The following is a 15,599-nucleotide window of genomic DNA, read 5'->3' on the forward strand; positions in this document are numbered from 1 at the left end:
GGACCCATAACAAGAACTTGGTTCCGAGAATTAACGTAAAAATGAAAGTTATCCTTGGGGTTGTATTTGAGGTAATAAAGCAACATAAAGTCCGCGGAAGTTAGAGGTCGCTCGCTCCCGAGGTACGACCACAAAATAAAGCAACTGATCAAAGTAGACCACCCAAAATGGACGATAGGATTGAGATTCTGACGAATGATGCGACAATGACCAATCATCGGAGGATGTCCATTCGAAATTAAGGCCACCCATGAAGAGAAAACACTGATATGGACAAGGGAGGCTCGGGTTGACCTAGTTTGACTTTTCTCTGTTCTCTCTCCTCTGTGGCGGTGATTTCCGCCGTCTGGGTTGGAGTTCCGATCGGTCTTCGTGCTTCTCTTTCTGGTGTGGTTTGGTTTGCGGTGATCGTTTGCACTGGTGCGGTTACCTTGTTTTCGTTGATTGAGTTTTGTGGCGGTGGCGTTGGTTTTTTCATTTGTTCGTTGTTGCGAATTACGACAGTGGGTCTCGGTTGGGGTGTGATTCGTCTGGTTGGTTAGGGTTGCGTCGGTGGATTTGTTTCTGGTTGCAATTTGATCTGATTTGATCTGATTGCAATTTCATCTGCAATCTTGTTTTTGGCGAAGCGGTGATTTGGGCGTGGGTGGGGCAGTGCGACAGTGAAGCGGTGTAATGGTGGATCAGTCCGTCGTGTTCTGGGTTTGTTTCAGAGTGTGGTGGGGCGGTGATCTGTTGGCCGTCGGGTTTGACGTGGTTGTTGGGGCGGTGAAGGCTGGATCACCATTTTGTTCAGTCAGTGGTGCGTGCGATGAAAAAATCCAGAGGGCGTGGTGGTGCTCCGATCAGGCCGCTGCGGCCGTCGCCGGTGCCGGAGGTGGGAGACGGCGCCGGAGCTTGTGGTGGGTTGGGTCGGTCTGATAATGTTGGTTCGGTCTGGTCTGGTGGTCTGGAGCAGTCCGGTTCGGTTGTGGTTCAGCCTGCTTCGGTAATTTATGCACCGGTTCAGGTTGGTTCGACTGGTTCCGTGCCAGTTCAGGGTGGTTCGACTGGTTCCCCGTCGGTTGTTCTCGGTCCGGTGCCGATTCCGATTGGTTTGACCGGTTCCGCGCCGGTTTTGTCTGGTTCTCCCTCGGTTCTGGCTGGTTCAGCAGGTTTGGCTCCGGTTCAGCATGGTTCCTGCTAGTTCAGGCTGGTTCTCCCTCGGTTTTGGCTGGTTCTGCGGTTTTGGCACCGGTTTCGGCGGCTTTTGTTGGTTCAGCGTCGGTTTTGCCCGGTTCTCCCTCGGTTATGGCTGGTTTAGCAGGTTTGGCGCCTGTTCAGCTTGGTTCCCTACCAGTTCAGGCTGGTTCAGCCTCTTCGGGGCCGGCTTCGGCTATTTTGGCGCCGGTTCCTTCCGGTCTCTCTTTGGTTTCGGAGTCGAATGGTGGTGGTTTGCCTCCTTGCGGCCCAGACTCTTGGCGTGGCCTTTTTGGTTCATCTTTTGGGGTGGCGTCTCGGCTTGACTGTTTTCCTCCAGTGGTGGGATGGGGAGCTCGTTGCGGTTCCCTCTGATGATATTGTTGGGGAGGGGGAGAAGTTGTGGGCTAATTCTTTGGTGGGTCAGTTTCTGGACTCTCGACCTCCTTATGCTGTGGTCTCCCGTCTGGTGGCTCAGATTTGGGAAAGTGTGGAGGAGCCGGTTATTACTTATCTGGATGACGGGCTCACTGTGTTCCAGTTCCTGCATGCTTCTTCCTATGATTGGGTTCTGTCCCATGGGCCGTGGCACATTGAGGGGAAGCCGCTCTTCCTCCGTCGTTGGACTCCTGGTATTGTTCCTCAGTCTTTTTCTTTTGCTTCTGTTTCAGTCTGGGTTAAATTGTCTAATATTCTGCTTGAGTTGTGGACCCCCGGGGGCTTAGTGTTATTGCTAGTGTGTTGGGTGTACCTCTATGTCTTGACAAGGCTACTGAGGATTGTAGCCGTCTGTCTTTTGCCTGTCTTTGTGTTGAGTTGCGGGCTGCTTCATCTTTTCCTTCGTCAGTTAAGGTGAAGGTTCGTGATATCTTGTTTACGTTGCTGTTGAGTATGCCTGGAAGCCACGGCGGTGTTCGAAATGCTGCATCTTTGGCCATTCTGATGTAACTTGTCCTGTTGAGAAGATTTGGGTTCCGAAGGCGCCTCGGGGTCCGGTCCTGCCGGAGTCAGCTCCTCCAGCTTTGGTTTCCCCAGTTATGGTGTCAGGGCCTGGTCGGGCCCTTACTATTGTGGCTCCTGCTCGTCCAGTAGAGCGAGCTATTTCTGGGAATCGATTTGAGGCTTTGTCTTTACTTAAGTCTGCTACAACTGGTCATGCCTCTGGTCTTTCGGGTCGGGATAGTGGCAAGGCTGTCTCGGCTGGTCATTTTCCTGGCCCTTCAGGTCGGGATAGCGGTGAGGCGGTGTTTTCGCCGCTTTTTGGGGATGATTTTTTCTCAGGTGATGAACAGGAGGGTTTCACTACGGTTGTCTCTCGTCGCCGTCACTTGTCTCCTGTCTCTAGGGCGGGTTCTTCTTCCCCTCCTGTAGCCCATGACTAGTTGGTGCTCGAGGAATGTGCGGGGTTTGAATGCCGCCGCAAAGGGCAGTGAGGTTCGCTCGTTTCTGCGCAGTGTTCGTGCTGAGTTTTGTTGTCTTTTGGAGACTCGTGTTTTGCAGCGTAATTTTGCCTCTGTTTTTCGGCCCTTCTAGGTGCATTGGCAGTGCGTCAGCAGTTACTCTTCTTCTGGTGTTGGTAGGATTTGGGTGTTGTGGCGCCCGGGACGTTATGATTTCTCCCCGTTTACTATTTCTGATCAGTTTGTGCATGGTGTTGTTTTTGATCGGGTCTTTCAGCTTTCGGTGCAGGTTCTTTGTGTTTATGCTTCTAATTTCACCTATGAGCAGGTTCTGTTGTGGGACTCTCTACTGTCCATTTGTTCGGCATGGTTTGGTCCTGGTGTGGCGATGGGTGATTTTAATGCTATTCGACACTCGTCTGAGGTGCTGGGTGGTAGTCCTGTTTTGTCAGATATGGAGCGTTTTGATGATGTTTTGTTACAGGCCGATTTGGTGGAGCCTCGTGTTTCTAGGTCATGGTTTACTTGGACTAATAAGCATCTGGGGGATGGTCTTATTCTCAAGCGCCTTGACCGTGTTTTGGTGAATTCCGCTTGGTATGGTTCCATGCCTGTTTTTGAGGTTCAGGTTCGCGAGTGGGGTGTCTCTGATCATTGCCCTCTTGTTTTTCTGGTTGGTGCTGAGGTGCCTAGGTGTCGCCTGTCTTTTTGGTTCTTTGACCATTGGGCTGCGGATCCCCTATTCTTGTCAGTTGTTCGGGACACGTGGAAGGTTCATTCTCAGGTTTCTCCTCTTGTGAGTTTTGGTATGAATCTTCGTGCTTTGAAGCCTGTGTTGCGTCGTTTCGGCCATCATATTGGTACTATTCAGAAGGATGTGTAGGAGGCGCGTGCTCGTATACTTGCTGCTCAGGCTTTACTTTTGCGTGACCCTTCTTCGAGAGGTGCTCAGGAGGAGGAGCGGGTCACCTCTTGTGATTTCTGAGATTGGGCTGTGATGGAGGAGGCTTCGTTGCGACAAAAGTCCCGGGTCTGGTGGCTTTCTTTGGGAGACCAGGACTCTGCTTTTTTCCACCATAGTGTTTGAGGCCGGATTGTTCGTAATGATCTTGCCTCCTTGACGGATGATGCAGGTCGGGTTGTTACGGATCGTGCTGAGATTGCTCGTTTGACGGTTAGTTTTTATCGTCAGTTGTTGGGGTCGGAGTGTGTTGGTTATCGTGATCTTACTGCTCGTCTGGCTGTTATTGTGGATTTTGTGTGGCCTCCTGAGTGTGGGGTGGAGTTGTGTCGTCCTGTTACTTCTCTGGAGGTGCGGGAGGTGTTGTTTTCGATGGCTAGTGGTAAGGCTCCTGGTCCGGATGGGTTCTCAGTGGGTTTCTTTAAGGCGGCTTGGAGTATTGTGGGCGATGACTTTTGTAAGGCGGTGTTGCATTTCTTTGCTACTTCCTATTTGCCGTCTGGGGTGAATGCTACGTCGCTTACTTTGATCCCGAAGATACCCAATCCTTCGGGGTTAGGGGATTTTCGCCCTATCTCATGCTATAATGTGTTGTATAAGTGCATCACGAAGCTTTTAGCTAACTGGTTGAAAGTCTGGCTCCCCAGGTTTATTAGTCAGCATCAATCTGCTTTTGTGCCGGGACGTCGTATTGTGGACAATATTTTGCTTTGTTAGGAGCTTGTTGGAGGGTATCATCTTCATAAGGGTATCCCTCGTTGTGTGCTTAAAGTGGATCTTCAGAAGGCGTATGACTCGGTGCATTGGGATTTCCTGTTTGGTCTGTTATTGGCCATTGAGACCCCGGCTGGCTTTTGGATCCGAGCTTGGGTTACGTCTCCTATGTTCTCCATTGCTCTGAATGGTTCGCTTGAAGGTTATTTTCCTGGTCGTTGTGGGCTCCGTCAAGAGGATCCTCTTTCCCCTTATCTTTTTGTTTTGGCCATGGAAGTGTTGTCGCGTATGCTTAATCGCCCACCGGTGGGGTTTCGATATCATCCGAAGTGTGATCGGATTGGTTTGACTCACCTTTGTTTTGCTGATGACTTGATGATTTTTTCGCATGGAGATGTTGGTTCTCTTTCCTTTATTCGGGATTCTTTGGTGGAGTTTGAGGCGTTGTCGGGTCTTGTTGCTAATACTCGTAAGAGCTGTTTTTTTGGGGCCGGTCTTCCTCTTGAGGAGGTGCAGGGGTTGGCTTCTTTCTTGGTGTTTTCGGTGGCAACTCTCCCGGTGCGATATCTTGGTGTTCCGCTCCTTTCTCGTCGGTTGTCTTTTCGAGATTGTAAGCCTTTGTTGGAGAAGATTAGTGCTCGTATTCGGACTTGGTCGGCTCGTGTGCTTTCTTTTGCTGGTCGTTTGCAGCTCATTCGCTCGGTGCTTCAGAGTTTTGAGGTTTACTAGGCCAGTGTTTTTGTTCTTCCGGCCCGGGTGGTGCATGAGGTGGAGCGTATTCTTCGCTCGTTTTTGTAGAAGGGTTGTGAGGGTGGGTCTTCTGGGGCGAAGGTGGCTTGGTCTGAGGTCTGTCTTCCTCTTAGGGAGGGGGGGCTGGGTGTTCGCCACTTGGTCTCGTGGAATTGTGCTGCTATTATGAAGTTGCTCTGGCTTCTTATCACGCGTGCTGGGTCGTTGTGGGTGACTGGGCGTTTATGCTGAACGCACGCGCTAAGCGTGGTAACAATTATATAGATGCAAGCGCACACCTGTCAGAGTAATATAAAATGGATGGAGTATCCAAGTATCGATCCTCAAGGACTTCTAAACAATTTCCAAACTCTAAAGTTTTAAAGAATAGTGAATAGTGAATACTTTTTAGTATTGACTTGTTAAGACTTACAGTGGCCTTCTCTAAATCCTAACTTTTTGGGAAAACATGTTGAGCAATGAATGGAAAGCAAAAACACTACTTCTTAGCAACCCCTTTTAGACATAAAAGGCTAACTATCCATAACCGGGCTAGAGACGGGAATTTAGAAAGACATATTGAAGAAAATACAGCAAGTAAAATGGTTGAATGTGGAATGCATGTGTGAAAAACAAAAGTTAACTAACGGAGAGTTTTTATCGGGATTGAGAGTTTCGCCCTTCTCTTTCAAGCAAGGGGGAGTGTCACGTGCTCTTTCCTCAAAAAACACAACTCTCTTAACTAAAAATAAAGTAAAGGCAAAGGGAAGATAAGCAAAGTGCTAGATTTTTATATATTTGCATAAGTAGAAAAATAACTAAGTACAAATGGAAACAAAACAAAGCTCAATAAAGGAATGTAAAGTACTCGGGATTTAAAAACCAAAAGCAACTAATGAAAGCAACTCAAAAGTACTTAGAAAGCAACAAAGAAACACTAAAAATGATCAAGAGAAGGAAGCAAGGCTTGATGAATTTGGTGGAGAAGTTGCTGGAATTTATAGATGTGCAGACTTGGTTAGGTAGGTCCTAAAACGATGGTGAATCACCCATTTCCAACTCCTTTGACTGACTAAATCGTGCTCAAACTGATAGTGGAACACTTCTTCTACACGTATGCATCGGTTGGAACCACCAAAACGCATGGGAAGACGCGTTTCATTAAGGGCAAAGTTGGAAGAAAACCAGTTTTTCTGCAGGCTTCCCAGGCACCTGGCGCCTCCCATGATGCTTTTTTCGTCTTTTTGCTTCTTTTGATTAATTTGCACTCCCAAATGGTCCTAAAATGTCATAAATACAATATAAGCCAACCACAAACCATAATATATGAATTTTGCATGAATTGGAACTCAAACGACTGAGAAAAATCCGAAACAAAGCTGAAACATTGTAAAAACAGCATCTAAAACCTTCTTTTTACGCATGTAAACAAGCGTAATCAGTGGGTCGTTTGGGTGGAGGCTTATGCTTTGCGGGGTTCTTGTATTTGGACTGTCCGTCCTTCGTCTCGATTTTCCTGGTGTTGGCGGGATATTCTGGGTGTCCGGGATTCACTCCGTCCTCTGGTGCATACTGTTCTTGGGGATGGTCGGCTTTGTTTTGTGTTGCACGATTCCTGGTTGCCGGGGGGTCCGATTCACCCGAGGTGTGGGGATAGGGTCATCTATGATGCTGCTAGCTCTCTTATGGCTAAGGTTGCTGACTTTTTGCTCCCTGACGGTTCCTGGCGGTGGCCTCGTGTTTCGCTGGATCTTATTGAGCTTCTCCCGGAGGTGTTGTCGGTGCAAACCGTGGTTGGTCAGGAGGATCGCCTTGTCTGGACTCCTGCGGTGTCTGGCCTTTTTTCGATCTCTAGTGCTTGGGGGCTTCTTCGTCCTCGTTGTCCCCCAGTTCCTTATTTTTCCTTGTTATGGTTTGGTGGGAATATCCCTAAACATTCGTTTATTTCTTGGTTGGCCATTCTTGATCGCCTCTCTACGCGTGATCGTCTTCGCCAGTGGAATGCATTGGTGCCTGCTACTTGTGTTTTTTGTGGTGGTTTGGAGTCTAGGGATCATCTGTTTTTTGATTGCCCTTATAGTAGAGCGGTTTGGGATGGTATGATTTCGTGGGCCGGTTCGTCTCATCAGGTTTCATATTGGTCTATAGAGCTTTCTTGGATTTGTCATGTTAGTGCTGGGTCGTCTGTGCGGCAACGTGTTTGGCGGTTAGCTTGGACTTCGACTATCTCTCTCCTTTGGAGGGAGCGAAACCTTCGTATACATGGTGGTCAGGGTCGCTCGTCGTTTGTGCTCCTTAGGGTCATTAAAGCTGAGGTGTATTTTCGTTGCACTACTTGACCAGGGAGTTGTTGTAGGAGCTCTGAGCCCATGCTTGTCTCTGCTTGGGACTTATTTTCGTGATTTTGTTTGTTCTCTTTACCTTTTGTTTTGTTGCCCTGATCTCGGGCTGTGAGATCCTCCTTATGCTTTTCTTGTTTTAATATATTTTATTTACCTTTGCAAAAAAAAAAAAAAAAGAAAACACAACAAAAAGCAAAGCAAAGAGAGGAATACCTTGTAGAGAGGCTGACAAGAAATTGGGAGGATGAAGGGGTTTAAATAACCCTAGCTCAAAGCACGGTTCTTGGTCTAGAGGTCTTTACCCAATGGACCGAGGCGTGCTCGGCTCGGTATCCAACACCCTCGTGACTTCTCGGCATGGTACCCAACACTCTCGTGACTTCTCAGCTCAGTACCAAACACCCATTGACCCCAAGGTCACAAGTCTACTATAGATGTGACAATTGCATGGAAGGTTACCTCAGGTCTTGCAAGGAAAGGGAAAATCAACATGCACTTTCTTGTGTCTCGTGAAGATGAGACAACTCACGACGACGAGGGTATCATGGGCCCCATAATGATTTGACAACTCAATCGGCTCGGGCCACGATCCTTGACTGTTAGACCAAAGCATTCTCCGTGCGAACCCCGAGGAACATGCATTCTCCTTGGTTACAGGCCTGACATGACAAGATAAGTCACGACAAAAGCTATTCTCCAAATGAGATCGAAAGCATCGCATTAGGAGTAGGGACAATTGTTATGCAACGAGAATTGACGATAGCCAAGCTACAGGTCGAGATCGGAAGGGAGCCCGCTGGGCCTCACCCCTACTCTGCCCCGAGCTAGGCTCGGCCCACGGCCCAGCCTGCAAGTCTCCCATCTGTGATCAACGATTTCACCCAGGCCCTGTAACTGTGAATTAGGGTTAGCTACGGAAGGTTCTGGAACTACTTCACGGCTATAAGTAGCAGTCCAACCCTAGAGGTAAGGGCATCTGAAGTTTACCACTTTCACATTGTTCTCTTGCTAACTTAGGCATCGGAGCCCGTGTGACTAGAGTTACACCGGTTTAATTCGATTTGGTTTTGCAGGTATTAGTCCCAAATAATCAAGTTTGGTGTGTGCGAGGAGGAGAACCGGAGGATTGAAATCCACGCATCAACAACAGTGTTTAGTCGCTATTTGAAATGCTGGTCTCTCTGCACAGGAATTGATGGAAAGACCACTTGGCATGAAATTTAGTGGAAGAAGTATCTGTTGTGGCGTTCACCCACTTGTCCCACATCGGACAAGTTATGTTTTTACTCAAGGCTCGATGCCTATATAAGGAGATCACCTCATTGGTTTTAGTGTGGAAGAAAATCAATTTCACTTATTTTTCTTTAGTCCAAAATTTGTTTAATTAGTTTTCATTCGGAAACTAATTTTAGTGAGTTCAATACTTTTCGGTGTATGGGATATTTGGTGAGTGCTTGAGTGTGCTCTTTCGTATTACCATCTTGAACGAAAATATTCTCGTCGTCTTCGCTCATGGATGTAGGTATAGTCTGAACCATGTAAGTTCTATATTTTTAATTGTTGTTATAGGGAACAAAAGTAAAGATTAGACCAGGGAAGAAGCGTGGGCCAAGTGAGCATCGGAAAACGTCGATGCGGGCCAACCTGGGTCGACCTCAGCCGACCAAGCACCTTGGTGCCGACCAGGCGCAACGGCTAATCCGACCTTTTCACGATACATCCAATTTCGCAATTACACCCGTAATGGGTCTGAAATCGACGAGGATTCACGTGGGACTGCACTCAAATTCTATATCCTTCTTCTCTCTTAGCTAACTTTGGCATCGGAGCCTGTGTGACCTAAGTCATACTGGTTCAGGTTTGATTTGTTTTGCAGGTTCGTTGTCCTCTACTTATCAGGTTTGGTGGGAACCTTGAAAGGAATCGGAAGAGCATAATTCATGCATCAACAATTGGCACCGTCTGTGGAGACGACACAGTCCAAGCGAATTTAACCTAGATCTGTCGAGGCGAAGCCTAGATTTGTCGAGGCGAAACCCTGATCAGTGGAGCCGAAACCCAGATATGTCGAGACGAAAATCAGATCTACCGAAGTGAAACCCATATTTGCCAAGTCGAGACCTAGATCTGCTAAGACAAACCCCATATCTGAAAAGGGCAGAATGGAGCAAGTCAACGCGAGCTTAGATGTGGGTTGGCAACATTCTGAAAAGAAGATCCAAACTATAGCTATTAACCATTCGAGAAAAACAAGTCCGAGCCCAGGTCATCGACTTAATCTGACCGACCACTCGAGTGAGGCAAGTCCGAGCCATAGTTATCGACTCAATCCGACCACCCCAAACAGGGGAGAAACGGCTGAGGAGGTAGAATCTATTCCTCTAACAGCCGATGATCAACGAGTCAACATTGGAACCAGATTGAGGGATGACGAAAAGGAAAGTCTTATAAACTTCTTCAGCAATGTTGATGTGTTGACATGGTCACATGAGGACATGTCAGGAATTGATCGAGGAGTCATGGTACACCGACTCAACGTCGACGAGAACTATAAGCCAGTGAAACAGAAGCGACGTGTGTTCAACCAAGAAAGGAATGAGATTTTAGCTGAACAGGTAGAAGAGCTACTGAAAGCAGGTTTCATTCGTGAAGTACATTATCCCTAGTGGATATCCAACATAGTGCTAGTAAAAAAGTCAAACGGTAAATAGAGAATGTGCATCGACTTCACAGACCCAAATAAGGCATCTCCAAAAGATTCCTTCCCCTTACCGCGAATAGACAAACTAGTCGATGCCACTGCGGGACATGAAAGATTGAGTTTCATGGACGCCTACTCCGGGTATAATCAAATCAAGATGCATTTATCGGATCAGAAGAAAACCTTCTTTGTCACAAGCCGAGGCTTGTATTGCTACACGGTGATGTCGTTTGGATTGATGAATGCAGGTGAGACCTATCAACGCATGGTAAACCGGATGTTTGTAGCATTAATCGGTAAAAATATGGAAGTCTATGTGGACGATATACTAGTAAAGAGTCGAAAAAACAAGTGAAATGAAGAGAATTTGGCAGAGGCATTTGACATTTTTAGAAAGTACAAGATGAAGCTGAATCCTACTAAGTGCACATTCGGGGTAGCCTCGGACAAGTTCCAAGGATTTTTAATGCACCAAAGGGAATCGAAGCAAACCCGGATAAGATTAAAGTAGTTTTGCAGAGGGATCCACCAAGGAATCTAAAGCAACTACAGGGACTCAACGAAAGGATAGCGGCACTCAATAGATTTGTTAGCCGCTCAACTGACAAGTGCTTGCCGTTCTTTAAAATCCTAAGGAAGAAAGAGCAATTTGAATGGACAGAATAGTGTGAAGCTGCCTTTAAAGAGCTAAAGCAATATCTAGGGACAACCTCACTTCTCGCAAAGTAGATTGCCGGTGATGAACTCTACCTATACTTAGCCGTATCCGACACTGCAGTGACTTCCGCGTTGATAAAAGAAGAAGATGGACAACAATCTTCAATTTACTACAAAGTAAAGCAAGGGTAGATGCAAAGCTTAAATACCCACAAACTGAGAAGTTGTCATTAGCCTTAGTTACTTCAACTCGGAGACTATGTCCATATTTCCAAGCCCACAGGATAACTGTCCTCACTAATTTTCCCTTATGACAAATTTTGTAGAGGCTAGACACTTCAGGTCGACTGATGAAATGGGTTGTGGAGCTCGGTAAGTACAACATTCACTATAAGCCAAGAACTGACATTAAAAGACAGGTCGTGGCAGACTTTGTAGCAGAATTGACACCAGTGGAACCTCAGGTACGCAACATCAACCCACAGCTAGTTGAGGAAGAGCAACCTTGAACACTCTACGTAGATGGATCATCAAATTTTCAGGGATGCGGTGCAGGACTTCTATTAATCTCCCAGATAATGAGAGATTCGAATACGTACAACGATTCAATTTCTATACATCCAACAACGAAGCCGAAAACGAAGCTCTGCTAGCAGTATTAAAGGTGGCCAAGCACATTGGGATCAAGAATATACTGATATTTAGTGATTCGCAGCTAATGTGAGTCAGGTAAAAAGGAATTCCAAGCTAGAGAACCATGGATGACAAAATACCTTTCTCGGGTAAAAGACCAGCTCGACCATTTCTCAAAATATGAGATTCGACAAATTCCTCGTACCCAGAACGTTAACTCGGAGGCATTAGCTCAACTAATAAGCTACAGCTTATGAAACCAACCTTGGAAGAATTGTGGTGGTCGAAATTTTGCCCGAGTCGAGCATAGAAGTCCAGGAAGTAATGGATATCGACGAACAAGGAAACCAGAAGAGAACTGGATGAGGCCCTTAATCAAGTATTTGAAAGATGGGATCCTACTTACCGAGAAGATAAAGGCCGAACAACTACAACGACGAGATATGTGCTTAAAGACGAAAGTCTATACAAGAAAGGTTACTCACTGCCACTCTTAAAATGTTTAACACTCGACGAAGCTGACTATGTCATGAGAGAAATATATGAGGGTGTTTGTCGGAACCATTCCAGAGCACGATCCCTAAAGTCACAAAATAGTACGACAAGGGTATTATTGGCCGACCATGCTAAACGACACGATGTAATACACCAAAAAATGCGACAAATGTCAGCGGTTCGCAACGATACCTAGACAACCGCTAGTACCCTTAACAAACATAATTAGTCCTTGGCCGTTTGCTCAATGGGGAATAGACCTTATAGGTCCTCTCCCTTTAGGAAAGGGCCAGACCAAATTTGTAGTAGTGGCAGTCGACTATTTTACCAAATGGGCTGAAGTAAAAGCTCTAGCTACTATTACAGAGAAAAAGGTCACTGACTTTATCTGGAAAAATATCATTTGCCGTTTTGGAATACCCTACACCATTATCAGTGATAACGGGAAGCAGTTTGACAATACTGCCTCTCAAGAGTTTTACAGGGAGTTGGGCATTAAACATATCTATTCTTCACCAGTGCACCTACAAGCTAATGGATAGGTTAAAGCAGTCAACAAAATCATCAAAAGGACTCTATAAACCAGATTAGAGAAACTCAAAGGATTATGGGCAGAATAACTTCCCAATGCGTTATGGGCCAACAGAACCACACTTTGTACTCGACGGAAGAAACACCGTTCTCATTATTATTTGGTTCTGAGGTAGTAGTGCCAGTAGAGATTGGGCTTCCTTCCCCGAAGGTAAAACAGTTCAGTCTACTAAGCAACAATGAGACCATACATGTAACGCCCCAGAACGTTTTACACTATTCTAGGTAACATTAATTAAACCCCCTGCCAAATCTTATCTCTAAACCCGATATAAACAACTCCCTGTAAAATATTTATATAAAATAAAGCTCCAACTCTGATCAATTCACCAAAATTAAAACAAAAATAAAACATCAATTCTATAAATTATCATTCAAACGTCCTCCATAGACCACTCCATAAGGCAAATTCATTATTCCAGCTAAGCAACTCAATGAATGGAAGAAACTAAAGAAACGACTATCCTGAGTCAAGGTAAACAATAGGTGGGAAACTCCCAATAATCGAATAGGAACAAATAGTTTGTTGTCCAAAATAATAACGCATAAACCATCTAAACCTAAGCTAAGCAAAAGTAACTACACAGCCTATGATCCTCTCTCGTCATGTCTCCTCCACGTCATCGCCATGGTCGTCACCAAAATCTCCGCCTGAAAACAATAATTGCAGAGGGGGGATGAGTATATAAAAATATACTCCGTAAGTAGCCCTCACCAACCACACACAAACATCATACTCAAAAATTATAAAAGAAAACATTCATAGTCATGCTTTTCATTACATTATACAATCAACCATAGACATGCTCTATAAGACCCGATGCTAACCACAACCATATACAATTCAACTACAGTCCTCGTGGCTCCCTAATACCTCAAGCACCTCTATGCTCATCTCAGCTATTCTAGCTTTCCAAGGCCATTCTGTTGGTAGTGTCGGCCCCTGACCATTTATACCCAGAGCCCCGACACTAGTGCATCAACCCTCGACCATTTATACCCGAGGCCTCGATGTCTTAACAAACTATTGGCCCTTGACCATTTTTACCCAAGGCCCCAATAGTATTCCCTTCAAAAGACTCCTAGCATCCACCCTCGACCATTTATACCCGAGGCCTCGACGCTCATCTTTATCCAATATTGGCGTATCGACCCTCGACCATTTTTACCCGAGGCCTCGATACCCAATTAGTGACGTATCAGCCCCCGACCATTTATACCCGAGGCCCTGACACTCACCCGTTCACTTCATAACAGAACCAGCCCTCATCGGAGTCCTACTTTAAGCTTTCTTAGACTATGACTCATGCATCACTCAGCTCAACAATACAATTCAGCATGCTTCCACAACATAACCATCATACTAATAGTAGTACAATAAACGAAACATGCTTTCACAACATAACAATTCTTAACAACAGCGCCACAGTGAGTTTAGTCATAACAAAGCAAGTCAACAATTTCAAACAATTGGAGCCCAACACAAATTTATCCAAGCGCTTAATATCCAACATCCGTGTTCAATAAGCGTTGCTAGATATAATAAACACATAAGACACGCCAAACAACTCATGCAATTTCAGACAACAAATCTCCCCACACTAAATCCACATTAACGAGCATTCCCTGCAAACACACATCATTCCACAACTAAGTTCAGCAGCTTAACAATACAAAATTTCACCATTATCACCGACAAATATTCAACACTACCCCAAGCACACAGACTAACACCAACAAGAGTTACCTAACACAATAGCGTATCAAAATCAATATTAAAATCACAAAACAGCACAATGGAAACCACTAATATACATCAACACACACACACGCCCCTTGTCTACTTACAACCAAATGTCCTAAAGCTCCTAAGCTTGTTGAACACTTCCTAAAAGGAAAAAAGTACGATTCGAGATTAGTAGCCAATTGGAAATATTTAAATATAATTGAAACCAAGTTTAGGTGAGTCGTTACCTACAAACTCACACCAAAACCTCTTGGGTTAGAAGTGGATCAACGCCGAGGAGGCTTGAGCTTCTAAATCTGGGTTCGAGAAGCTTCGAGCTTGCTAGTTCGATACCAAAAAGTAATGGGTAACTTAATTCTAGCTTCGAACAAGGATGGGTATCATGAACCGAGCTCCGATTTGGTATGGGTCAATGCCAAAATGCTTTGGAAAACTTTTGCTCGCTTTGGGATCACCATTGAACGTCGTTGGAACAAGGCAAACGTCACAAAACTGGGCTGTTCGGGGTTGTCGAAGTTGGAGAAAGTAGCCAACTGTCCTTTTTTGATGTGTGCTGTCGTGGTGCAGCATATTCTACCACTGCTGATGCCGGAGGAGGTCGTGCCGCTGCTGATCGACAGAAAGAAACGTCAGAATCTTTTGCAGAACGCCGAACCTGTTGTCGCTGCCTCGTCGAACTAAGCTCAGCCGCCGTGGGTTGCCTGAGATCAAGAAGAAAATGCTAGATTTGCGTCAGGTTGCAGGTGCTGCCGTGGAGTCGTCACCGTTCGACTAGGGAAATCGCTAAACGTCCGTGAAGGGTCGTGCGCTGCCGTGGGTCGAACGCCGTCGCTAGTCGGAGAAGAACTCGCTGCTGCCGTGCTGCTTCGCCGGACAACAAGAAGGAGAAGGTTGGGCGGCGGCTAGGGCTAGGAATGGCGAAGAAGAAAAGGAAGAAAAGAAGAAGAGGAAATGTTAGGGTTCCTTTTTGTTTTGTTTTATTTTACATTTTCTCTTTTTTTTTTGTTTTAAAAATCAATAACCTAAATTCTCAAATTTTAAAAGAGGCCCAACTAAAACAAACACACTGACCCAAATACAAGAAGTCCAAAACTACATTTTATCACTTGAAGTAAATCCCACAATAAAATGATTAACTTTAACTTTAGAATACAAGAATAAAGTCCGAAAAGGGAAAATTAGAATTCCAAAATTATAAAATCCAAGAATTAGAATTATCAGCTTTGGGAAAAATCCGAAGGCACTAACGATATTTTAAAATTAACATACCCGAGAACGCGGGGCGTTACAATACAGCTCAACCTCGACCTATTAGAAGAACATCAAGAAACAGCACGACTACGAACGGTTGAATACAAAAATCGAATAGCTCGATATTACAACTCGAAGGCTAAGAAGCGTGACTTTAAAGAAGGTGATCTAGTCCTGAGAAAGGTCATGCTTAATACCA

At 45.5% G+C, this 15,599-nt stretch overlaps 1 protein-coding gene and 1 long non-coding RNA gene across 2 annotated transcripts; one reads left to right on the forward strand and one right to left on the reverse strand.

Moving 5' to 3' along the window:
• The first annotated feature begins 675 nt into the window (after window positions 1–675).
• On the forward strand, window positions 676–9,324 carry LOC148208648 (uncharacterized). Its single transcript, XM_088119136.1, has 12 exons — window positions 676–877; window positions 959–1,410; window positions 1,520–1,855; window positions 1,948–2,037; window positions 2,145–2,486; window positions 2,551–2,613; window positions 2,713–3,439; window positions 3,713–4,173; window positions 4,258–4,974; window positions 6,426–7,298; window positions 8,895–9,065; window positions 9,202–9,324. Exons 1-12 carry the CDS (start codon window positions 676–678, stop codon window positions 9,322–9,324), a joined length of 4,557 nt encoding a protein of 1,518 aa, XP_087975262.1.
• A 3,413-nt stretch (window positions 9,325–12,737) lies between these two features.
• LOC148208649 (uncharacterized) lies at window positions 12,738–15,117 on the reverse strand. Its single transcript, XR_015788463.1, has 2 exons — window positions 14,377–15,117; window positions 12,738–13,053 (listed from the first exon to the last, which is right to left on the reverse strand). It is a non-coding gene; the product is annotated as an uncharacterized LOC148208649 (long non-coding RNA).
• Between the last annotated feature and the right edge of the window lie 482 nt (window positions 15,118–15,599).

Source organism: Momordica charantia, assembly GCF_013281855.1.
Source record: "Momordica charantia cultivar OHB3-1 chromosome 10 unlocalized genomic scaffold, Mcharantia_2.0 BLBB01000010.1, whole genome shotgun sequence".
NCBI classification, from domain to species: Eukaryota; Viridiplantae; Streptophyta; class Magnoliopsida; order Cucurbitales; family Cucurbitaceae; genus Momordica; species Momordica charantia.